Source organism: Dicentrarchus labrax, unplaced genomic scaffold (genome assembly GCF_905237075.1).
Source record: "Dicentrarchus labrax unplaced genomic scaffold, dlabrax2021, whole genome shotgun sequence".
Lineage (NCBI taxonomy): Eukaryota > Metazoa > Chordata > Actinopteri > Moronidae > Dicentrarchus > Dicentrarchus labrax.
Genome location: NW_026136707.1, coordinates 9554526 through 9580140, shown reverse-complemented (window position 1 = coordinate 9580140; position 25615 = coordinate 9554526). Strand labels below are relative to the sequence as shown.

The window sequence follows — 25615 nt, the reverse complement described above, 5'->3', positions numbered from 1 at the left end:
TTTAAGTGAGAAGAACATATGGTTAATGCTTGTATCCTTAAGGTTATTTATATACTTAATATTATTAGTATAAATACTTATATATATTTAATAGTGTCTTTAAGTTACTGTACATAAGTTTACTCAGCTTCATCTAAAAACTGCACTATGTATAAAAACCCAGGCCTAGTTGGTGAGAAAGCGCGAGCATGAAGAGCAAACCCACAGAGATCTAGGGTTTGCATTGGCATACAACTTCATAAACAGCAGGTTCCTTTTCAGATCTCTTCCGCCTTCTACAGTTTTTGCATCCTTGCATTTTTGTTTGTGAAGCACAGAGAGAGGATGAGGAAATATTTTGGCCTTCTATAAAAGCACAAAAGACTTCACTGCCACAAATACCTTAAGGTAAGGTATCAAACTAGATCCTGAAATTACAATTTTATGTTGTAAAATGAAATATTTGGATTTAATGTGACAGTTCGGAAACCATTATTCTTTTAAAGCGTAAACTGAAAGTAATGCCGGATGAACCAAGTTAAACAAACGCGTAGTAAATATATTTATAACATAACATTTATTAGTTGCTGTTACGTATCTCTGTAAATGTATATTTTTTAGAAACCAGCGTAGGAGTCTAGATTAAATACTCTTAAACAACTGTGAAGGAAAATGTGCTCAACCATGTTTCCAATCCCTTTGTGTGTATGTCAAGGTCAATTCTATTTTAAGGGTTAAAGAGTCTTAATGATCTCAGTTTATGACTATTGTTCAGTCGATGAGGTGAAATATATTGACAATATGTCAAATAAGACTATAGATGAATTTTAAAACCTTCATCTAAAACATCTGTTTCTATTGTAATTGTTCTGACTATCCAAAATAACAAATTCAAAGATATTTTTTGTGCCTTTAAACTGAGAAATTGTTCAAATAGAATTAAGTATTTTAGTTTGCCATATTTAATTCTTAAACCTTTCAAAATTATGAAACATCAAAGAACACAGTGTGACAAGGAAGGATGAATCGCTTGTCAGACGTTTTATGAGAATTTATTTGATTCAGTTGCCTTATTAGTTACAAAGCTGCACAAAATGATTCCTCTTTTAACAAACTTCTTATTTCTGACGTCTGACGTACGATCAGATTGATTTGGAACAAATTAACACAGATTATTGAGCAAGTTATTTAAATACAAAAGAAGTTAAACATATGTTGAAATTGTACCAGTGACATTCGATTCAGTTTTTTATGTTTTTTTTAATGTCTAAATAGAAAGTTTTAAGTGTTTAAAACAGGAGATAGCAAGAGGAAGGAAGTAGAGACACAGCATCTTGGTGGTTAGGGATCACACGGTGCTCGTCTCAAACAGAACCTGTGTGTGGTATCTCTGAACTGGAAATGTTTGCAGTCGCAGCATGAACTACTTTATTCAATGTTTTTCTTTAATACATTTGTTTGTATTTTACCCCCTTAGATCCAACATTCAAAATGAAGACAATTGTGTGGTTTGGGATTGGTGAGTGGATTTACTTCATTGTAAATAATCACTTAAAATAAATTCTTAATGAGTTGCTAGTAGCCTATAAATCTAAATAAGTCTTTGTTTTATGTTTATGAGACTCTCTTAATCTACCTGGGAAAATAGCTGCAGTTGTGTTTTACTCATCCAAGATCTCTGCAAACTCCCTAAATCCAACCAGATAAATTGCCCTTTAACTTCTTAAGCAGTATATGTATATCCAAAATCAAACTCATGAGGATATATTGCAATGACATCAGTTAGTCCTTGTCTTAATACACAGAGTTTGTGGTATTCTCCTGTGAATATATTGTACTAAGTGATGTGATCCTCTTTCTTCAGTTCTGGGAGCACTCTCCGCTACAGGAAAAGTGTTCATCACAAAAACAGGGACGACTACCATCTTAGAGTGTGGGGTCAACTCCTTCAGCAGAAGCCTGACGTGGAATAAGAATAATGACCGCATTTATACAATACATGTTAGAAACGGCTTTGAAGGCATGCCTATGAAAGGTATAAACAGACTTTAAACATTACCTACATTGATATATATATTTTTTTTAAACATTATTGTTGCTAATTACACTTTATTTTCTGCCCTAGGCCGGATTCCAATTGTGACAAGGTCAAAGGTGAAGGAGAAAAATCTTGAAATCTCTAAAGTGATTGTAGAAGATGCCGGAAAGTTCACTTGTGAGGCAGATGGGCAAACTCACCATCATACACTTCTGGTGGTATCAGGTAAGCAGAAGACTCATTAAATTTAAAATAAAGACTTATTTTTTGGTGATACTCATTGTATTGTTTTTACACCTACAGTAATTAGATTAATACAAGATTTTAAGTGAATTTCAAATGAATAATTTACTATCACAGGTAAGTTTTACTAATAATAATAATTTCAGCAACTTTTGAATAATTAATTTTTTAAGAAAAAAATGTGCACACACACACTTTTGTTTCAGCCTTAAAGGGTATTCCAATGATGTAGTATTGCATCTTTATAGACTTGAGGGATTCATAAGTGACAGATTTAAAAAAGTATAATATCCTGATTCTGGTCCCTAATATAGCTCCAAAAACACTGGATCCTACATTTCCCATCATACAACTCAAGAATGTCTATCTTAAAGAGCCTCCATTTCTGGTAGACTTCCACATGTTTAAAACTCCCCAAGAGAGTTAACAGGCCTTTAGTTAGAAAATGTATTATTATTTATATTATACTTCAGGAATCTCTCTATTAGCTGAGTACTTATGGGGATTAAACCGATCCCCATATGTAAAATCAGTGGAGTGGCCCTTTAATTTCATGATGTACTATCTGAAGTTAAATTCAGATGTTCCAGATTTTAAAACCAACCAAAGTACAATTATATATTTTCATTTTGCTCTTCCTATCATGTCATATGTTCTTAATGATCTGGATGAAGTCGTTTGTTCAGCATGGCGTCCCCTTTCTGTTTATGATTCTCACCATATCCTCGCCCCCGTCTGTTGTCCCTCTCTGTGTCAGTCTCAGCCAGCCCCTCTGGTAGTCTCCAGGTGGGCAGCGAGGCTACACTCCAGTGTCAGGTAAAAGGTCTGGACTCACAACCCGAAGTGCAGTGGAGAAGGCCAGATAAAAGTGCACACTCAGGGTCACTTAAACCTGTGGCCAGCTCAGATGCAGGGACCTGGCAGTGCACCATCTCCCATGATGGGACCATACACACTGAGGACCTTGAGATCAAAGTCACAGGTAGGACACTGGCTTCTTCCAAAGTCTTCACATATGTGTTTTACCCATTGATAGTATATAAAGCAGCCTGTAAGATCACAGCTAAAGACAAGATGTACTGTGTTTTTGTTTTCAGAGCCTACTACTACAAAACCTGCACCAGTCCCTTCCCAAAACTCAAAGGATGGCCGTAAGACATGCCCTGGCTGTGCGTACTGCTTGTGTTTGTTTGTGTAAACCCTCTGACTATGAGCACATATTGCCGGAAGTGACTCTTCACTGTATGTGTCATTGATTCATTATTGTCTCTTCCTGCCACGGTGTTTTTTTCATGGGTCAACCAGGTGCTACTCACCCTAAATCTCGATCTGATGCTCCTCTGATCCTGGGGCTTAATTGGTGGATGTGGCTTATAATTGGAGTTGGCTGCCTGGTTGTGATTCTCCTGATTGTCTTTGTCATTTGCTTGTGCAAGAGGATCAAAAGAAAGAAGGTAAAGTAAAGAAAATCATTCAGGGAATATTCATAAAGCCGCTTTGTAGATTTAGTTTAGTAGTTGTGATGAAGGAGGATGAGTTACTGAAGCAAACCAAAAAAATTATAATGTGATTTTTTTTTTCTGCTATAGAGAAAACTGCAGATGAAGAATAGCCGCCAACTAAAGACGCCCAAGCAGTACTGCCAGTGTAACCGGTAAATGTTCTTAACTTGCTTCTATCTAGTAAAAAAAAAGCTTTATCCCCTCTCCAGTAATCTCTACTCACTTTACAGATGCTTTCTAATAGACTCTATTCACTTTATATTAATGACAGTTTGACCTTCATTTTCACTGTGCCTTTTTACCAAGTCCTTCATTATTGTGGCGTAATTAGTGTGAAAACTTCTCCTCTTTCCTCTCTTTATCACAGCCCAGCAGCTGTAGCAAAACCGCGGCAAGGACGCCGGAGAGACAAGTCATCAGACCTCCCTCTGCAACCCCTCCTAATAGAGTGACATGAAAGGCAGATCGAAGAAAGGAGAGATAGACTAAAAAGAAAGAAAGATGGAAAGAGAAAGAGAGCGAGCGTAAGAGGAAGAGAAAGAGGCGAATAGATAGAGATAAAGAGAAAGAGAGAGCGAGTGAAAGAGAGAACCCTGGTGTGAATATGGAATGAATGTAAATGGGCTTTTGAATGCTCTTTATGAAAATAAAAATCAAATGTAATGATGTGGGCACTTTGAGCTTTTTCACCAAATATAACCAGTGAGCTGAATGCAAATAGACTCCCCCACTGCAAGAGAGAACAGCAACTGTCTGTACTTATTCTGTGCATTTATGCAGCATATTAATATGTCCTTATATACAGCCTTGTCAACTTCCTTATGTACTGCCTTGCATCTTAAATTTAATTCTGCTGATTTAGATTTTTTTAGATTTAGATGTGTTTTCTGTGAATTTGATAGATGTTTCTGTATACTTTGTCTTTGTTTCTGCAGGTTGTGAATAAAAAGTTGAGAACTGTATTGTGTCTTTTTTTTCTTAGTCAATAAACTGTAAGGATACCCGACTGATTTGTTAAGATATTTCTATCCTCATATAACAAAACAGGGTTCAATAAGTCAGAGAAAAACCAACCGTAAAGCTGTGCATCATGTCCTGTGAATCCCTTGTGCACTTAGGTACTTTTAAAGCAGTGTAGGAGAGGCGGACTCCACCAGTTACAATACAAACTACTTTATAGAGACGTAATTACTGATGGGATGTACACTGGATAGCTATTTCAAGAAAAATATTAGTATTTATAACAGTAGTATCTAAAACATTCGAATGTAAAGGATTCTAACTTTTACCTTGTTCAACGTAATATCAAGCATTTTCTTTACTCTGTCGTGCTTTAATATGCTTTAAACAGTGCCTGCATTGTTACAGAAGCTCTGTAGTCCCCACAATTGGTGCAGGACAATGCAGGTGTTGACACCAGTGCAGAACTACATGTAATGAAATACAGTAAACACCTGTTTATACACAGTAACACAAGACCACCAGTGACATACATACATACATACATACATACTCATTTGTATTTAAGAGTAAAAATAATTGATATCTTATATGAGCAAAGAAATTCTCGGATTGTGTAACATAAGCCTACTTTACAAAACTTCTACACGGTATAGATGGTGTGTGTATGTGTGATTATGTAACTATATTCTATGTAATCCACTTAGTACATAACAGATAGGATGGGATCATAGTAGTGTCTGACTTCCTGTGTGTGTGAGTGAGTGTGTGTGTGTGTGTGAGTCTGAAAGCGACACCTGCAGTGCCTTCAGTCTGCCAAATGTCATAACTGAACTCATCGCTGCACTGAGAACATCACATGTGAGTACTCCTAAACACACTGTGTATATACCCAGTGTTCTGCTTCTTCTACTTGTTATTCTACTTGCCCACAGAGGGAAGATACATAGTTAGGATAGCAATATGTCAGTCTGCGAGGACGCAAATTGTTTCTACAAATACTGACAAATCTCCTAGACGCTGCCGGAGATCCACTCTCGTAGACAGAAGCCAAAGGGGGCACCGAGGGGCAAGACTGTAGTTCTGAAATCTGGTCTCGCCCAAGGCCATATTTTTAAAACTTTTTGTCTTGTTTCACATACTGAGTGATTTGCTTTGGCCTTGGTCTGGTTTAATCTGTCTTGTTCACATTTTGCCTCAAAAACTGACACAAATAATTACAACAAAATGATGAGCAGGAAGATCTGAAAGCCTTGTGATATTTAGCTGATAACAGCACAGATGAATTGGATCAAGTAAAGCAATGCTGAATTATTTGCTCTGTGTTGTATCACCATAAACTTAAATAATAATGATAATGTATCAGTCTCAGTTTGTAGATTTGACCCTCCGTGGGGTTTGTTTCAGATTTCACCATCTTTATCTTTATGTTGTGCTGTACCTGATGACAACCGTAAGAAGGATTTCAAAATCTCAAATCAAAAATACATCAAAATAGAATTCTTTGTTCCTCATTCTCTTTAAAGTGTAACGTCAAAACTTGTGCAATAACGGACGGCAGCGTTTAGTTGATTTTGCAATCGTAAGCATTGATGGGGCGCTTTGCACAAGTATACAAACTAATTGGGTTCTTATGGAACAAATCTGTTTCTGAATATAAAAAGTATTAAAACCCCAGGAGATTGTGAATGTTTAATCTATATCTTGTTTCTTTTAACTGCTGCTGTACGCTGTTGCTAAGGAACGCTGCTTTCTGGCCTGCAAACTGCTGCTTGAACCATTGTTGCATGTTTTATCCACCAGTTATTTTAAAAAATAGATTTAAAATCATTAATTGATGATCAGAAGAATTTGAAAATAACTTCCTGACATACAAAGTCTTTCTGTTCTTACACTTTAAGTTATTTGTTGTAAATAATGTATTATTCCGAGGAGGAAGCAGAAATCATTCAGGTTTTATAACTTGTCACATAATGGCTGTTTCTTTCTAACTTGAAACACTGAAACAATCCTTATGACATGTTTTGTTTATGAATGTTAGGCCACTAATAGGGTCTGTAAAATATTTTTTGCGCGTCAAATGAGATCTGCACAATGAACTGCCCCTTTACAGGTTCATTGTACTGCTCATCATCTGTTGAGTACGCCCGCAGTGGGCTGACCGAACAAATAGCTTCCAATATGCTTTGAATAATGCCTTAAGAAAAGCTGTATATACCGTACTGTAACATATACTGATCATGTGCTTGTCGTAGTCCACATATACTTCATATGGCATACAGCGTATACACAGGTCACATTTAACCCATCACATAGTTCTACCTTTATTCAATCTAATATTAAAGAAACATGAAGAAAGATGAAAGCTTTAAAACAAATTGAGAGTCCATGTTTGTGTTTGTGTTTGTAGGTTCATGTTTGACACCGTAACAAATTATGGTTTGTTGTCTGAAATAAAACAAAATAATGATTATTTATTATGAAATGTATTTTAAAAACAACTCACAACACACTGCTAAATTATACTGTTATTCAGTAATATAAGTACTTTTTAGCCAGAAAAGCCTAAAAATGTATCCCAGAACAAACCAGTCTGTATGTTATAAACTTATGACTCTCATCATTTTTGAGTTATGACTAACATTAAAAATAATACCAACTTAAACATTATTCAGGACATAACAAAATGGCTGATCTAACACAGTTGGAGCAGTGAACATTATAAGTTGCTGACACAGATAAATGCATTAAACTTACATAATGTTCCTGTGTGTGGTTGGCCAGCGACGGATTGGACACTTTCATTACCCCTTTTTATTTAAACTTTTTCTTTAGGTAAACATATTTGGTGTTTTTGGATTGTTTTTATGTGTGTGAATGAGCCTAATTGCTTGTGCGTATTTATGTGTGTAACCCTGCTTGCCTCGTGTTGTCCATTAAGGGACGTATGAAGTATTTTGAATTGAATTGATCTGACAATATATAAAGTACATAGGCTTTTAGCAATAATGCTAACTGTTTTACAGTTTTTAAAGCCACAGCAGAGATCAGCTAACCTCTTCTACATTAGTCTGTGCTGTATGTACACCCATCAGTTTAAAAGGAGTCCCCTAAGCAGGCCTACGTTATATAATATTGTACTGTCAATACGGAAGAAAAAACAAGATGTGTGCACATTTAAATTTGTACCAGTTTGTTTCAAACAACCTCGTTCAAGGTTTAAAGAGCACAGACATATTACTAGGTTAATTTACCCAGTACTAATGAGTAGAAAACAACCAAACTGTAGAAAAAATAACCTCAACACTGGGTCAAAACACCCAACAAATTTACCAGTGAGATTTAAAAGATTCACATTCACATCAACTGTACTACTGTAAAAGTAATACCTTATACATACACATGGTCCAACAACTTTAGTGGACCCAAAATGTATTCGTCAAACTACGTTTTAAACAATCAATATTTGGTTGAAGGTTTGTAGTTAATGATTGCAGACGTCAGCAGGCTCTTGGTATCTCACCTGGTACCCGCTCTGACAGACCTGTACTGCAGCGATCTTCGTGCCCTGGTTTTACCATCAGCTTGGTCTTCTGTTCACAGATACGCAGCTGTATTGACTGACTTGGTCGGTCAGTAATATCACCGTGTTTGGCCATAGAGAACTACTTGTTTAAGACCATAGTTCTGCTGCATTGTACTAAAATTTAAGGGCTATGAGTTCTACACATTTCACCCAATAACTTCTCCAAACACAGATGAAGTTGGAAGTCAGCACTTTAATCTCACAATCTTATTTTTCATTTAAAATCCATTGTGCTGGAGTACAGAACCAAAATAATGAAAGATGTGTTACTTGAGGACTGCATCATGTACAGAGAAAGAAACTCCTTCTCTCTCCGAGTGGTGAGCAGCACATCAACATTCATATTTAGAGGCTCAGTGTGTGTTTTTTTGTCTTTTCTGACGGTGATTACCAAGCTGTGTTTCCCTTATTCGGTTCTCTATGAAAATATAACATCTTTGTTGCACTGGGGGTGTTTTCATATGAGACAACAGGATTCCCTTTTCATGGCTATTACTCAGATCTCTTTCTATCATTGTCTGTTTTACACAAGTGAACATACACACACAGAATCATTCAAAGTGAAACCGAAATTTCTGAACCAGTGTGTGTCCCTCCCTCTTGTATTTCCATTTGGGTTTTGATTCCATCAATGCAAAACATCAGGAGCTGAATTCAGTTCAGAGAATGTAATTTTGATAATGGCATACAGTATATGAAGTGTACTTCTTGTGAACATCAACAGTAGTCAAACAACGTCATGTAAACACCTGGTACGAATGTGTAATGTGGTAAACACTTCTATTATGTTGAGTGCCAATCAGCAGCATGTTGATATGTGAATTTCCAGATCAACAGGAGGCAGCGAACAGTCATCTGTACTCCAACTGCAGGTGCAAATGGCACACTTTATGATTTTTAAACAATCCTTCAATTTAAAGTGATCACCTGATAGGTGATTTCCCATCCTGTAAACTCCCCTCTTGTGTAGCTTCAGGTTTCAGTTGTCAGTGCAGATTCTGATTCTGACTCGAGTCGTTGTTTAAACCACTCGTTCATTGTGATCGATTGCTGACCAGTCCCAGATGGAAATTACACATTTTGTGGCTTTGTCGCTTCATTTGAAACAAGATGGCAATTGAGTGACGCTCCCCCAGTGTTGCTAATGTGTGTAAGCTCTGCATCTTTAATGTTAAACTGCTAAACAAGACGATGCTTCCCAGTAGGCCAAGGGTAATGTTCACTGAACCAGGAAATGAAACATAATGGTAAACTGTTGTAAAGCTGTTACTAAGAGCTACATTACAGTGGATGTGGGCTCTCTAAGTGTGCTCACTTAATGTTGACGATTAAATTAAATAATAAGTACATTTACAAGTACTGTACACATTCAAGTACTTTCATTTTATCCGACATTATATTTGTACTTCACTACATCTCAGAGGCAAATATTGCACTCTTTACTCCATTACATTTGTCTAACAGTTTTAGTTGTAGTTACTTCTGAGATCATGAACCATGTATCTCCAAATTTGGTGATTCTGAATTTGAATGTTTCTGATAAATTGAAGAAATTCTCCGACTCCTTCAGGTAAATAAACTAGTTAAACACCCCCTGGAAAAGGTCGCCAATGCATCGTCTCAACGCTGAAAACGGCTGTTTTTCTGAGCTCATGAAAAGTTTACCTTTTGGAGATACGTGTTTCTCACAGGACAGAGACAGTACAAACATAATGATCTCATAGAATAGGATGAATTGCAGTAAATTAAACTACCTAATAGTATATAACGTAGTTCGAATTAGCTCAACAGCAGTTAAATGCGACACACACTTTAATGCACCAGTAGAAATAATCACTATATATAATAGTCATTTTTTAAAAAGTATTGTCACCGCGTGGTATTTGTACGTTAACTAAAGATCTTAAGATCTGAATACTTCTTCCATCTCTGAAATATGCTGCAACTCTCTCTCTGTGTGTGTGTGTGTGTGTGTGTGTGTGTGTGTGTGTGTGTGTGTGTGTGTGTGTGTGTGTGTGTGTGTCACATTTCTTTCTGTATATATTTGAAAAATAATGTGTGTTTTTACCATTTATGAGCCACAGAATTTGCTTGGAACATGAGAATCCTTTCAGAGAAATCTGACAATAAATACTAATCTAATTCTTAATTAATGAATGTTGAAGCTACTGGACTGATGTAGTGAAACAGTCCATTGTCACTTACAGGCTGCTGAGAGACAGTTAACCTTCTCCAGAGTGCAGCATAACAGAAGAGCAGTTGTTTATTCCAAATTGAAATTACTTCTGTAAATGTTCTTATGAAACTTGTGAAGAAGTAATAGAAATATTTCTTCAAGCAAATACATTTTTGGGGGTGTTTTTGCCTTTATCTGATTGTAGAGAGACAGAAAACGTGGTGCGACATGCAACAAAGGTCCCCAGCTTTCAAACTGAACCCGAGGATGTCGCAGTTATGTAATGCGCAGTAACCATTAACCTATCGGTCCAAGCTTTATAATGTCAAAACTTGTGCATTAAGGTTTATTCTAGAGTCCTGTAGCTGAACATTTCTTGAAGATTATACTGAACACACAGCATAATATAGTGCTTAATGTACAGATACTAAGCCTGAATGTACTGTGGTGCATCAGTAAACAAACGTTTAGAAATGCAATGACATTGACAAAAGATTTTTGCTTGAGGGAGTTTGCAGGGAAGCTATTTCATTGAGCGTATAGCTGACAACAGAATTTGCTTTATAATCTGTATTTTGTATCAATGAGCCTGTTCAATAACACAGAGATTTCAGCCTAATTCTGTCTAATTCTGACAGTAATTTGATTGAATGATTGGGTCAAATTAATTATTTACAGGAATGAAGTCCTACAGAAACAGTTATTTCTGCATACATGTATGTAGGCGCTGCGGGACTGTGCAGCACTTTTTCCACTGTATAACCAACGTCATCATTTAACTCACCAAATCAACTTTATGTTAATGACAACATTACAGTAACAGCATGCTTTAACATGAACGTCCTGTCTGCTGCTGAACCATGATGCAGTTTTCCTATGACAAAATTAATTCTGCTTAGTTTGTAGTTCTTAGGAATAGTACATAAACATGACATGACATTTGCAACCTCTTCCAACGTGACAGCCCTGCTCGTGTTTAAATCTAAGCCAAGTGGAACAAAGTAGAAATAAAAAACTATTTTTCCATTCTGATGAAGCGATTATGCAGCAGCCTACAAACAATACAGTAACACACACAAATCACATCGCCATTGATGTGTACGAATGACTGAGGTGAACTGGTGAGTGGGAGAGACAGAAAATAGCTTTTCTGTCTTCATCTACTGTTTCGCAACTCTGAGGTTTCAAAGAAACTTGGATGAAGTTCCTCTCATAACAGACAAACAGTTTTCAGTTCATTGAGCACTGAATGTCACTTGTCTCTGCTTCTCAACCTCTTTTCCACTGACATTTTGTTTATTTCTGAAACATTAGTCAAAGACACTAACACATACAGTACAAACTCTGTACCTTCCTGCCTTGGTCTACAGACATCCTCCGGTGTTTCGACTACCTGTTTCAGTTAAATCACACAGCATTCGTCTAACTTGAAATGGTTATAAAACACACACACACAAAAAGAGACAAAAAACAGAGATCGCATGGCGAGGGAAACCCTCTGTAGGAGAGAATGGAGGATGAGGAATATATGCAAAAAGTGAATCACTCTTCATTCTTGCTTGTAGCCCACACTTTCTGTCTTTTTCTCTTTCAGTAATGACACGATGTGGTACACACGCCCTCGTTAGGTGTGTGAGTAATGAGGGAGTCCTCACTTTCAGGTGTTTTCCACCAAAATCAGAGCTCAAAAACAGAAAAGCATCCACTGAGAAAGAAAACCGAATCACATTTGGACCAGGTCCAAATGTGACAGATTTTACATCCAGATGTCCTTTAAGACAATATTCATGTTTACGCAAGAGGCCTGGAAGTGACTGTTTCTGTATTGTAGCCATAACTTGAAGGGTTTGTTCAGAGGAGCAAACAAAAGGCTTGTATCATTTTGAGCTCAGAGGGTACAGAAGCAGGTGTGAGCCCTTTATGAAGGCAGTACAGAGGCAGACAAACCTCAGAGAGACACATGAGACGTGTGTGAGATGTTTGTTTTGTCCTTGTTGTGGTTCATGTCTCTAAACCACCTCGGCAGCGTGCTTCTGCAGTTCTAGTCCCTTAACTGATCCCTCTAGCTGTAATTAGTTAGCTTGGGACGAGCTTGACAGATCACCTCATTATTGTATGAATTTCTGTTTTGTTGTGATGCCTTAAAACTTTTTCAGTCTAGTACGAGAATAAATGATCCTCAATTGAACCTTTAAGCTTCACACCGTCAAGCTAATCTGTATTTTAAAGACTTTGCCCTCTCTGCTTTTGACCAACTGCCTGTCATTCAACAAACGTGCCTTATTTTGCTAACTTTATTTAATGGTTTGGGGTATTAATGAATAGCTTTTTATGCGGTTTTCTGGTTTTGCTGAAAAGAAACGAACAACAATAAACTCATGCTGACTGTGGCTACCATTACAGTTTAATTTACCTTTTCAGAAACTGTCAAACCTTACATTGGTTTACAATGTATAAATGTTTATTCTCAGTATTTACTCCCGTAATAATACCAAATCATTGCAGTTGTAAAGTGATATTGTAACAGTAACAATCTTTGCAGTCATGTATTACTTTAATAAGGATCGCAATACGCAGTTAGAGGCAAACTCAGGCAATAGTAAGAATAGACAGAGAGCCACAGATGTTATATTACTGCTGTATTGAGTGCAGACACGACTCTACAGTAGGTTACGAGTAAAGATAAGCACAAACAGATGTCTGGCTCCTGCACAGGTGTACATTTACCCAATAAGTATTACAAGAATTACTATGTTGTGCAGAGTGCAATCTGAACCTTACCCTGCTGACTGACAATTGTTTGTCTTCATATCCCCAAAACAGACAAATGAAATCTAAAATTAAACACTGATTTAACATTGAACAAGGCTGTAAGCCTGTATGTAAAATAAACTGTGTAGCGCTGCGACAAGCTAATCTTTGTCTAATCTTACAAAAAAAACATACAAAGAAATGTTAATGAGTCCACCAAAAGCGGCACTACAAGACGCAGCGAGTGCAGGACTTTATTTAGTTATCTTTAGTTAATTAGTTATATTAATTAGTATAATTGATCTCAGGACAAATGTTGGTTATCACGGAGATGAAACCTGCAATTTCCATTTATGGGTTTGTTTGTTAAATCCCCCTGCTGCTCTCATTATTGGTTAATACTGATCAACTTGTATAATTATCACTGAACACTAATTCATTAATCGAAGCAGAAAAAAAGAACTATATTAGATAAAAAACTGTTTATCTCTTCCACCTGTTACAGCGTTTGTTTGGCGGGTCTATAGTGAACAAAGCCGTGCGAACAATAGTTTTGTTCAAACCCCCAGACCTTTATTTTAATTCCATTGAAGTTATTTTTGCTACCAAACATTCAAACATGGCTTTATCAATTACAAGGAAATATGTTATAAAATGATGCACAAGTTTGGTACAGCAAAAGATCAATGTGTTGGATTTGAACGTTTGACTCCATATGTCGTATGTCATATAGTGCTGTAACAAGCAGATACAAACACTTGCCACGTTATGAAACAGTGAAGGAAAAAATGATGTAACTTTAAAGTTACTGAAGGGAGAATTTCAGAAAAACACTGTTGTTGTTTCTTTCTTTGGTTGATATTCAGTTTTTTTACGTACGTCAGAGCAGTTAGAGTCAAACATTTTGACAGGAAAGATCAAATGTCTTGTCCAACAAAGTTTTTTTGTTTGTTAGACAAGAGACAAATTTCCCTGTAGACTTCAAACTGTTTAACATCCATTTATCTTGTTGTGAACTTTAAGACAAACTATACTGATGTGCGTAGCTCTCAGTGCTGACACAACAGGATTACTTCTTGAAGATACAGCATCTCAAGACTTTATCGCTGTTAATGTGATGTTATAATGTGACTGAAATAAATAAAGTTAAGAGTGATGGCAGGTCAGTGTGTAAAAATGAACACAGGGACTGGTCTTGGGTTGATGTTATAGAGGACAGGATGAAATACGTTGACGGTTGTATTTTCTACTGTATTTATTTGAGCCTATGTAACCTATATTAAACTCACAGGATCACATCTGTCTGTACAGCCGTTCCCAAAACAATTCATTTTTCCCTCATGCACTTTATCTGAGCGTTTCTTTTTAGGAAACGGTGCATTTTTAATTTGCATTTATCATTTATTTACACTTTTGTGAAGATTGGTCCAGCAGTTCATGGCTTGAATTCAGATGCACTAATTATGTATCTAAGTCAGTACAATTATATGACCGGGGGAAAATCAACTGAGCAATTATAATAAATTAGGCCGTAAGCCGCCCGTGTGCTATTTAGAACGTGCTAAGGATAGATAATGAGTCCGGTGAGACCCTTAACAAATTTTGGGACTTCTGTTATCAGGCAGCAACTCAAATAACAATTTCAGCCAATTAAGATTAGTTGTTTATTTGTTTATCTTTTGGACAGATTAAAAAGCAAAAAGAAACAAAGAAAATCATGAGTACCTTATTTACTGATTAAAATATGGCACCGTTATCCTGCATTAATGATTGGTTTTGTTTTTATCTAATGTTACAGTGAGCTTACGATATTTTTTGGATGATTAGTTAAAAATGTTTTAAGACTCTAAAACGGATCATGGGTATGAGTTCTTGCCCTCTTCCTCTGTAACAACCAATCAAAGGTCATTATTCTGATTTTGCGTTTGATCATCGACTGTGTGCTTTGTCTTCCAGACCAATCGTTGGCGAGGGAGGTGCAACGGCACTTAAAAAGAAGGTTTGTTTGATAAATATTCAACATTTGCACCCGACTCCAGATCACTGAACACTGAGGGACACTCTGCACTCAGCAACTGTTGTAAGTATACTGTAATCTGTTTTTAAGCTAAATATACACATACTTTAAAATATAAAAACATTTACTGCTGTATACATCAAATGTCAGCGTCAATTATATTTTTCATACCTAAAACTTATTTTGAATCATAAGCCTGAAAGAGCTAAGCAGGCCAAATGTCATATAGTGAATTTTATGTATTTATCTAATTACAGCTATAAGACGAGATGTGTTATTCAAAAGCACATACCAATCATTTACATAAAACTGAAAGAAATACTAAAATACTAAACATATGAAATAGATTTTTTATAAAATTGTCATTACACTTTAAATCATTTTGACATTTTTGTTGTATTTCTTCTTTTGTATTTCGTGGTTTGTTTAAATTCACAAGTAGTTAAACATTAGGCAGGCGACCGGTACAAAATGGACTCCCGCTATACACACAGTTTATAAAGGTAAAATTAATTTATAAGGAGAATTTTATACTAGTGCATTTATTTTACATGGACCTTTAAATACAATTCGACAATCTGAGCAAAATATGTTGAGTTATTTAAGTTAATTTCAGTCAGTGGTAGATTATATCAGGAATAAGCAACACTGTAAAATTAACCCTTATAATAATAAGTCTACTTCAGGTTTTCAGTAAAGTATAATGGGGTCAAACTATTTTGTTTCCTGCTTAAACTGCGTATAAAATTAAAAAGTACGATGTTAAATTCAGCCCAAAACAAGAATTTTAAAATTTTAAAGTCAGTGAATTATACTATAATCCTGCCTGTCCTATATTTTCCATTTTGCTGCTCTCTCTCCTCCCCGCCACTGTGTTTGACCCTCACCCTCCCCTCCCCCTCCATTTCTGCTTGTTGTTGAAGCTCCATCCTGACTACAGACACATTCGCCTCGGTTTTTCTGGGTTATAGCTCCACAGGTGTGATGACTTTGAGCGTCTGTTAGGCATCAATTTCACTCTGTCTCTGGTTTCCCTTTTTACTTATTTTTTTTCTCTCTGATCTCAAACGTAATAAATAATGCAACATTATTTATTTTCTATCAAATCTCAACTGGAAGGTTTTAAATATATAGCATATTCACACACGTGTACAGTCCTTCTGATCTTTAATAGATACAATCATAAACCATTTGCTTTGCACACACATTGCCTCAGATTTTAATGTTTAATGTTCTTTTCTTGAGGTAACTCACTACCTGGTCTGTCAGTGCGAATGATGAGTTATTTAGAAACATTTTATTTTTTTAATGGTTATTCTTGTACTTGTCAACCAGGTACCTCCATTTTCTCACATTTCAACAGGACCCAGATGGAGGATAATGACATTTAAAGCTATAATCAGAAGTTTGTCAATGTGTTGGGATTATTGTTGGTATAAGAACAATAAAAAATAATTTTATGACCTGAATACGTTTAAAATATTTGTCCTGATACTTTTATTTAGAGGGCTATAACTCCATTTCATATGACATTGTGTGTCATTTGTGAGCAGATTGCCTCTGATGTTGAGATATAGTCTCAAGAGAGTTTTAGAGACATTTTGGGGAATTTTGTGCATTAATTGAATAGCGGACAGTAGAGAGATGACAGGAAATGAGGGGAGAGAGGTGAGGAGTGATATGTGACAAAGATCTCCGGCCGGACGCAACCCGGGGACATTGCATTTATAGTTGCCGCCCTAACCCCTAGATCACCAGGGTGCTTAAATATTAATATTTAATACCACCTAGTATGAGCCTTAATAGATACACATTATTGTAATAGGTTCAAAGGGAAAATTACACCACCACAAGGGAATTAGTACAGCAAATTATCTAATTATGTTGCAAATGTAACTCAAGTTGGACTGTTATTTTCCTACTTTTATTAGCTCATATTGTTTTGTTAGTTCTTATAATTTTAGTTAAGGTGAGTACAAATGCTCCAAAAGAACCAGGTGCCAACGCTCATCGCATTGACTCACCTACGTATGCAGAATAATGCATTTAATCTTGAGGCAAAACACCTAATGAACATTAATAAGCATTTTGCATTGACTTTGATGTAAGATTTTATTAAATCTCAACGTCAAATCCTGACAAATAATTCTCTGATCTTAGAGTTTAGTCTCTTGCGCTCGCCTTTGGCCTTCAGCGGGACTCAAAGTTATAAGACCCAACAGCTTTTTCTTTATCATAGGAAATGTTCTGGTCTCTATTGCTATATTCACAATCCTTTAATCAATTCCAAATATTATTTATTTATTTTATTATTATTATTATTTTGAACTTAGGGGTTAAATTCAAACATAGATCTGATACATGAATTTCATCTTTTCTTTTAAAGGCTCAAAACAATAGAAAAGCAACAATAAAAGTCTTTGAAAAGATTTTTTGTGCACAATCATGACATACTGTATACACTATAGAGACAGAAGTGGAGGGGAGGGTACAGAGATAAGGGAGTGAGGCAGGTAGAAAGAAGACAGAAGCATCTACCTTAAACCACAGTCTAAGTGTGCTGCTAGTGCTGTGGTCTCTTTTTTTTCTCTTTTCAAGCGTGGAGAGATCCGTCTTTCGTGGAACAGGGGAGGAAGAGAGGGGGTGTGAGAGGCAGAGGGGGAGGAATGGGATAAGAATCTGCACCTTAACTAAATCAAGGCCCACCACAACGCAGCGTATGCTCTGTGTCTCTGCCCTCCAACATTTGTCTGTTTCTTCTCATCCAAAACCCACCACAGGCCGCCTACTCTCAGCTCTCTCAACTCTTTGTCTTTTATCTTCTCAAATCTCTCCAAATCTGAGACCACCACAAACCCCTCTTTGTTTCCTGCTGAATGATTTCTCTTTGCAGCAAAATTTGAAATACAAACAAAATCATACGTTAAAGTAAAGACATCTCTACAACATTAAAACAATCACTACTTTTGATTTTGTTTGAATTTGTCAATAACTAATAATTCAAACTGAATCCTCTGGTGTTTATTATTATCATACAGAATTTATATAAATATGTATTTTTCTATAACTAATTACTGTTTTTCAGACATGTAACAGAGATGAAGAACTTTATTCAATCCGTCCTCATTCTCATCACTGTGGTCATGTCAGCAGCAGGTGAGACACGCTGATTGCAGATATAGAATAATTTACAGTTTGGTTTGGTTTTGCGCACCAACACATAACACCGTTCTCACTCTTTTAGGGGAAGAACTGATATATGCTGAGGAGGGACAGATGGTTACCCTGAATCCTCCAGCAGTGACTAATCCACAAACACATTATTCCTACTGGGTGTTCAATGGCAATCAAATTGCCTGGCGTAATCCCTTTTCCGGAAAGGGGGTCAATGGTGAGCAGTACAGTGAGCTATTCACAGATATAACATGTTTGTACCATTGTGTATCTAATTATATAATGTCTTAATGGCAGATAAGGGTACTTTTGATGGTAACACATTTAATTGTCTCCTTGCAGATAAAGATTCATTGTCCTTGACTGACGGCTCAGTGCTGGTCATCACAAACATCCAACAAAATCTCTTTGGGACTTTTACCTGTCAAATTTATACGAGTGGGAATCGTGACACACCCGTGGACACGACCACATATAAAATACTCAAACTCAGTGGTAAGAGCGCACACAGTACTCACCCTGGTACAAGTCATAAAAAAAGACACAGTAGTCAAGCAAATAAAACAAGGCTATTTGCTTACTTACACATTTTGGGACGTTTTTACTTTTATTATTTTTCTATTTCTTAAACTATGTTTACTTTTTGAAAATGTACTACCAAATAAAAGACAAAACCATCAACTATCTACAACATTAAGAAAAAAAATCAAACATAACAACAATTTTTTTACAATTTCCATTCTGTTTTCTTTACCCTGCTTCATTTCTGTTCTAGTGACTATGGACCCACCCTCTCCTCTGCTGCCTGGGGAAGATCTGTCTCTGAACTGCAATGCAGGGAGAAATCCAAAGATACACTGGCTGAATCCCCAGGGACAGAAAATAAACAGCCAAAGAATTCAACAGAAAGCCACGGGCCAAGACAAGGGAGAGTGGACCTGTGTGGTGACATATTCTAATAAAGAGAGCAAAGCCAAAATTTCTGTCACACTTGTGGGTGAGTTACTGTTTATGTGCATGTATGCGTTTGTTTTAAAGTAGTGTACTGTCATCTTAAAGATAAGTTTACCATATTTCTCTTTTCCATTTAGACCTCACCACAGCTCCTTCACATCTTCAATATACGTCTAAATCCTCGCCTCTCACCATCCCCTGTTCCACTACCGCCACCTGGGACACAATCAAAACTAGGGACATTGAGGGAGGAAAGTGGGAATTCTTTGCTAAGCCAGGCGCGAGTCTAAAATCTAATGCTCCACAGATGCTCTTCTCCCTCTCTCTGGATCCGCTAAAGTGGACGCCAGACCAAGACAATGAACTGCGTTATGACCCTAAACTTCAAAATGGAATTCTGTCTTTGAAGAGAAATCAAGGGAAAGATGGAGACAGTGGAGACTATGTATGCTCTCTCAAATTTAAAAATGGTGTAACTCTGAACAGGACAGTAACAGTACATGTGCTGCAAAGTAAGTCAAAACAAATTGCTTTGTACAAGAGCTGGCTCTGTGTTGCACTCAGATCTGTCATATGAAATTATGTTTCCTTGTTCTTTAGCTATCGCAGTGTCCTCATTTATTTTTTTGATGTCCAGTTTCTTTGCTCCTTCCTAATTGTCATTCATAACAAGCTGGAGACAGTCGTGTCTTTCCCACCTCTCTGCTTCTGCTCTGTTGTAAGGGTTTTCATCTCTCTGCTGCAGCGTTTATTTGCAAGTGTCCCTGGTGTGGCATGTGTCTAATTCAGTGGCTAATACACTTGTCTAGTTCCACTTGTTTTAATAGAGTATAATGAGCTCTCCCTCTGCCAGACGAGTGTGATAACACAATGTATTTTAATTGGACTCTGTGTTCTGAGGATTCATGGTGTAAAAATAAGATTTCTCCTTTTTGTCTGAACTATTATTTAACCAGGAACACAGAAAGTTCACTGATCTCATGGATTAGTTCAAGGCAGGGGTGTATCTAGCAAATCTGGGACCCCTGGTATGCTTTTGAACCCAGTCTCCAACTTTGCCAACCTGGAATAACCACCATCTTCCAACAAGCTAAATTTAATTTAGCATGTATTTAAAATATTTGTACTATTAATATTTATTAATTACAGTGCTGTGAGTGAATGGTTGTCTGCTTCCTCATAGTGACTCAAGGTTGGTTTGTTCACTGGTGTTCAAGCCAGCTAGATGAAATTAACAAGTTAAACCCACTGATAACCATTGCCTTTTAAGTTTAAGACCACAGTTTTATACTGGTTATTGATAGTTAGGTAGCGATATAACAGATAGTGGGGTTTAGTTGGCGTAAGTTTGTAGTTAGATGTAATCATATGACAGGCCTTAGTGTATTAGGCATCAGGGATTGAGGTTGTTCAAAAAGTTTGTCTTTTAAATTTTAATTTCTTACCTTATCTTTCAATTTTAGTATTGTACGCAAAACTAAACTAGAGGTTAACCATCAACCTGTGAAATCCCATATCACAAAACTAAATCAAATGAAATCTATTTATATCTGGATTGCGCCTGTGTAACTTTCTTTACGACTACAGTTAATGATTGTTTTCATTATCGATTAATCTGACAGCTATTTTCTCGATTGATTGATAAATCGTTTTGTCCATAAGATGTTGGATGATAGTGAGGAGACCTGCTCAGCAAATATTAAATTTATTATCATATAAGTCTAATGAGACTAGCAAGTATTCACATTTGAGGGATTGAAGGCGGAGAGCTTAGATATGACGTTAATAATTAATCACAGTTGCAGATTGATTTATTGTTTCAGCTTTCATTTTCTTTAGGGTACAGTATATCATGTATCACTGGCTAATGCTGTTTATTTTTATTTTTATTATTTTGTTGTTAATGCAGTGCAGATTTGATATTGATGCCATCATGCAATTCTATGTTTTCAGTCTTATTTTAAAGCATTTATTTATTTTATATTTGGCAAGTGTTTCTGGGACACTGCAGCAACAGAAGCCATCGGCTCAGAATCAGAGAGTAAATGTAGAGAAAATGAGAGGTTTTCTCAGTTTACAACACTAGATTTTATCAGACAAACTTTTTTCATGCATTTCATGTTCACTGAGATAAATATTTTTTTTCTTTCTTTCTGTTCATTCTCTCTCCAGTCACCTCCTCCCCGGGAATAGAGTTAATTTCAGGCCAACAGGTCAACCTGACTTGTGATTTGGGCAGTCCGCTGCCCTCTGACCTGCAGCTGAAATGGTTCCCACCTGGACAATCGTCCCTGCCGTCTCTGAAATCTGACCATCACCCCACTCATCTCATCATCCCGGAAGTGGGTATGGGAGATGGCGGAAAGTGGAGGTGTGAGCTGTGGCGGAACAGCACACGGCTTACGTCAGCTGTGATAACGCTGAAGATCGGTGAGCGCAGGAAGTGAGAGGGGAGCAGGAAATGTGATAAGGGCATGACCTTGTGGCCACAATCTTCTTAAGAACAAACTTGGTTTTACATGATGTGTTCTCCTGTACTGTATACTGTTTGATGACTGTCTGTTTCTGTTGTATACAGAGCCCAAGATTACTGTGTGGATGATAGTGCTCATATGCAGTGTCACAGTCATTGCAATCCTCCTCCTCCTCGTCGTTTTCATCCTCTACCGACGCAGACAAGTACAGTTAAATCATCCCTATTCCTTTTCTGTTAGATCACAGTGGATTAGTAGTATGACATTAAGAGTTATCTCTCTTTATCTTTCTCTCTTTCTCTCTCTGTCTCTCTGTGGCTGACATTAGCGGAAGATGACACACCTCAGGCATCGACTCTGCCGATGCAAAAAGTATGTACAACCCATTTCCTGGACTGATGAAATGGCTCCAAACACACATTCACACTCATCAGCACTCAAATCTGAATTCAACTTTTAGCCATGAGGTGTTTTTTGAAGATACAATAAACATATTCATTTTGCTTTTTGTAGCTCTGTGTCTCTTTTCACAACTCAAACAGAAACCTGTGACTTTCTGTTTCAGCCCCCAGCCAAAAGGATTCTACAGATCATAATAACTCCCAGAAAGACATTTTGAAGAGGACATCCCAACCAATTGAATTTCTGTCCGGATAAGATGGAGTTTTCTGTCATGTCTACTACACTGTGATCCTCTGCTTGGTGTGTTAGATGAGGCTCTGAAAGTTTAACACAAAGTTCCATCAATGCAGAAATTTTCACAAAAATGTATTTTACAGTTGTACATATCTTTGGATTGTTTATATATTTGTAAAATGTAATCGATTTCATCCAGACTTCACATTTTAATTATTGTTGTTTATGATTATTACTGTTAATAATTGTTATACTCTCTTTCATTCATTTTTCTCAGATCTTTTTGTCATGCTATGTTATGTATTTTTATGCTGTTCTATGATATGATGCCTTGATAGACTTGGTTACTTGCTTTAATGAATAGTTACAAATATATAATTTTAAGAATGCGCAAAATACTGTATTACTTAAAAAAAAACAACTCTTTTGTCTAGAAATTGTTTATTTGTAGATTGACCACTAACATTTTTCAATAAAGAATCAATAACTTTCATAATTGAGTGGTGGTCCTGCGGTGGTGTGGAGGGGTTCACAAGAGCTCGGTGGCATCCTTCTGACAGATCCGGGGATAGGAGAAGGAACAGGGAACATCAAACCAGTTCTGATTGTAGCTGTCTACCACAGCGCAGTCCTCTCCATCTGCCCCACCGGACAGGTTGTTGTCTGGCTCTGAGTTCAGCGCGTTCCAGAATCTACACGGTGGGCAGACAGATAGAAATCAGTGTTTGTGACTGTCTCAGTGAAGTTAGATTCTTAACCTAATATCTGAGTGAAACAGCATTTAAGCACCTAACTAATAAAATAAAAAACAATTTTAATAGTTATCTCTTTAGGGGGCATGAGCTGAGTAATGACTGATGCAAAGCCATGGCACTTTTTAAAAAAAAAAGGAACATAATATTTGCAAACTATGTAGTGTTGAATCAGGAATTATATTACATTATTTAGGAACAGACCTTATTTTTCTAGGCACCAAATTTATCTGCATGCTAGTAGTATGGATCTCTTCACTTTTCATTTAGTGCCATCATCAGGTCAAAATTACAATTTCAATGTTCAGTACTTTGGTTTATGTGTAAATACCTGAAGAAATCTTATGACATTCCCATCAGAATTAGACGTAATTTGTATTTAGTGTCAATTAGCAAATAGTTAGCATGCTAATATGCAAAAGTAAGATGGTGACTAATGATAAACAGTATATATCTGCTAAACATCACCATGTTATCATGTTTTTAGTTTTCAGCTAAAAGCACTGCTGTACAGCATCACAGAGCTGTTAGCATGACTTCGTCTTGCTCTGAGTATTACTGATAAGCAGCAGCAGTGTTTACAGTGGCCAGTGAAATATTCAAGGTCTGTATGTGTAAAAACACATTGACAAGAATAAGTTCAGCAGACGTTTCTGCTCTACACCACATCTGCTTAACAAGGTCGACTTGCATACTCTATAAGGTCTTGGCAAACTCAGTGAACCTGTCTAAGTTGTATTTGCCAATTTTGATCCTCACGTCTGGCTGGATTTCAGAGGTTTCCAAAATAGTAACCCATTGTAATTCTATCCTCTAACATGAGCACATGCACAAATTAAATCTTGTGTAGGTGTGACGCTGTATGCTGTGAGACCTAAACAAAAGACGAGGGCAACGTTACAGCTATGACACGTCTTTAACACCAAGGTCTCCATTGTAAGTATGTTTATCCTTCAAACTGAGGTCTGCAGTATTTCTAGTCATCGGATCTTTATTAGGGTGCTAGAATTTAATTCATGGACATCAGCCATGCTAGTGTGTGTGTGTGTGTGCTTTTTTTTGGTTCATGTCTGGAAAGCATTTATAGTGCTGACAAAGACCTGCAATGATCAAAACAAGTTGGATTTTTTATGGATTGACCAATACAATAAAGGGTTTTTAATATTCCTTCCATGTTGCTATTTTTTGTGCCTGGATTGCCTTTTTGTTTGTACACTTCCTTTTCCCTGTTTCCAAGAACATGTTGAGTATTTAGAGCAACCAGTCATCTTCCTTTTTCCGAGTACTCACAGTATATTGTCTTTGTTATTATTATTACTATTATTATTATTATTATTATTACTATTATTATTATGAGAAGAGTGTTTTTATTTTAGTCGCTTCATACATACGGAGTTTTAAGGTCTGACTTGTCCACCCATTTCCATTCTCCTTCACTCTCAATGTCACTCAGTCCGATCCAGTAGTTTGTGTATAACCCTCCGATCCTTCTGCCTTCTTTTTCCACAGCTTCCTAAAAAGGTATTGCATCCAAATTGATTTGTTAATTATATATATATATATATATATATATATATTCAAATACAGAAAAATCATCAATCACACACAGAAACACTTACATGCTGTTCTATGGTGGTCAAGATGGCAAGATGGCCGCCTATCTCTTTACACTTATTTATACTATCACTCCAGTTCTGCCTGTCGGTGCTGAGGAAGAAGCATTGGTCCCCTACATGAAGCCACTTGTCAGGACACTCAGTGCAGTTGATCACTATGGGAGAGTGCATGTGTTACTTAAACAAACAGGAAAAGTTACAACTGGACAATATATATATGGTAATTATATTACATAATGCATAAATGACAAACTATCGTCCATCTGTTGGATGAGAAAAGTACCTGGAGCTGAGCAGTTGAGTGCAAGGTTTGAGAAATGCTTGCACAGCTGTCTGTAGTTATTCTTCCAAAGGTCCATTCTCAGCTTTAGAAAGTGCACCTCTTCCTCTAGTTTGTCTGCAGCCTGAGAGGAGGCTACAGAAACCAACAAGCCGATGAAAACACAGAGGATGGCGTGGCCTCTGATGCCTGAAGAGACAGATAGCAGACACAGTATTAAGGTACATGCAAACAGACCCACATACACAGACATCACTTGTGCAGACTGCATAAAGGCGCTCTTACCTGTCTTTTTGAGGAGGTTCATTGTGTCTTGTCAGCTGGTAGAATATCACAAACTTTGGCTTCTTCTTTCTGCTCTCTGGGTGTTTTATAGAGCAGTTTGTGTACTAAAGAGAAGGGGACGGAAAGTACAGATTGCACAAATCCACCAGACAGATTGGAGTGTTCATGATCATCAAAGCATGTAAACTCAGA

General features: G+C 36.9%; 3 protein-coding genes across 4 annotated transcripts; 2 read left to right on the top strand and 1 right to left on the bottom strand.

Annotated features, from left to right (window-relative positions):
- Positions 1-227: 227 nt before the first annotated feature.
- cd4-2.2 (CD4-2 molecule, tandem duplicate 2) lies at positions 228-4724 on the top strand. Its single transcript, XM_051406157.1, has 9 exons — positions 228-387; positions 1457-1498; positions 1844-2014; positions 2105-2242; positions 3018-3242; positions 3358-3429; positions 3566-3714; positions 3850-3914; positions 4130-4724. Exons 2-9 carry the CDS (start codon positions 1471-1473, stop codon positions 4212-4214), a joined length of 933 nt encoding a protein of 310 aa, XP_051262117.1. The 5' UTR covers positions 228-387; positions 1457-1470; the 3' UTR covers positions 4215-4724.
- Positions 4725-5472: 748 nt separating this feature from the next.
- On the top strand, positions 5473-22986 carry cd4-1 (CD4-1 molecule). Its single transcript, XM_051406120.1, has 11 exons — positions 5473-5583; positions 15192-15315; positions 18338-18408; positions 18497-18643; positions 18769-18921; positions 19202-19423; positions 19518-19892; positions 21553-21810; positions 21959-22059; positions 22183-22226; positions 22420-22986. The coding sequence occupies exons 3-11, from the start codon at positions 18351-18353 to the stop codon at positions 22448-22450; spliced, it is 1389 nt and encodes a 462-aa protein (XP_051262080.1). The 5' UTR covers positions 5473-5583; positions 15192-15315; positions 18338-18350; the 3' UTR covers positions 22451-22986.
- On the bottom strand, positions 22915-25545 carry LOC127366840 (CD209 antigen-like protein C). 2 transcript variants are annotated; one of them, XM_051406181.1, is made up of 5 exons: positions 25424-25545; positions 25142-25327; positions 24862-25013; positions 24634-24755; positions 22915-23182 (listed from the first exon to the last, which is right to left on the bottom strand). In XM_051406181.1, the coding sequence occupies exons 1-5, from the start codon at positions 25443-25445 to the stop codon at positions 23020-23022; spliced, it is 645 nt and encodes a 214-aa protein (XP_051262141.1). In that variant the 5' UTR covers positions 25446-25545; the 3' UTR covers positions 22915-23019. The 2 variants fall into 2 exon arrangements, with proteins under 2 accessions (XP_051262141.1, XP_051262140.1); XM_051406180.1 differs by lacking the exon at positions 25424-25545 and having other exon boundaries at positions 25142-25391.
- Between the last annotated feature and the right edge of the window lie 70 nt (positions 25546-25615).

Bases quoted from the DNA above. Each gene is read 5' to 3' on its own strand.
- cd4-2.2 (XM_051406157.1), top strand. From the start codon at position 1,471: ATGAAGACAATTGTGTGGTTTGGGATTG. The intron at 2,243-3,017 runs GTAAGCAGAAGA...TCTCTGTGTCAG, and splicing joins TACACTTCTGGTGGTATCAG to TCTCAGCCAGCCCCTCTGGT. The intron at 3,430-3,565 runs GTGCGTACTGCT...TGGGTCAACCAG, and splicing joins CCGTAAGACATGCCCTGGCT to GTGCTACTCACCCTAAATCT.
- cd4-1 (XM_051406120.1), top strand. From the start codon at position 18,351: ATGAAGAACTTTATTCAATCCGTCCTCATTCTCATCACTGTGGTCATG. The intron at 19,424-19,517 runs GTGAGTTACTGT...TTTTCCATTTAG, and splicing joins AATTTCTGTCACACTTGTGG to ACCTCACCACAGCTCCTTCA. The intron at 22,060-22,182 runs GTACAGTTAAAT...GGCTGACATTAG, and splicing joins TCCTCTACCGACGCAGACAA to CGGAAGATGACACACCTCAG.
- LOC127366840 (XM_051406180.1), bottom strand. From the start codon at position 25,391: ATGTCTGTGTATGTGGGTCTGTTTGCATGTACCTTAATACTGTGTCTG. The intron at 25,014-25,141 runs GTACTTTTCTCA...ACTCTCCCATAG, and splicing joins ACTCAACTGCTCAGCTCCAG to TGATCAACTGCACTGAGTGT. The intron at 23,183-24,633 runs GTATGTATGAAG...CCCACCGTGTAG, and splicing joins AAGTCAGACCTTAAAACTCC to ATTCTGGAACGCGCTGAACT.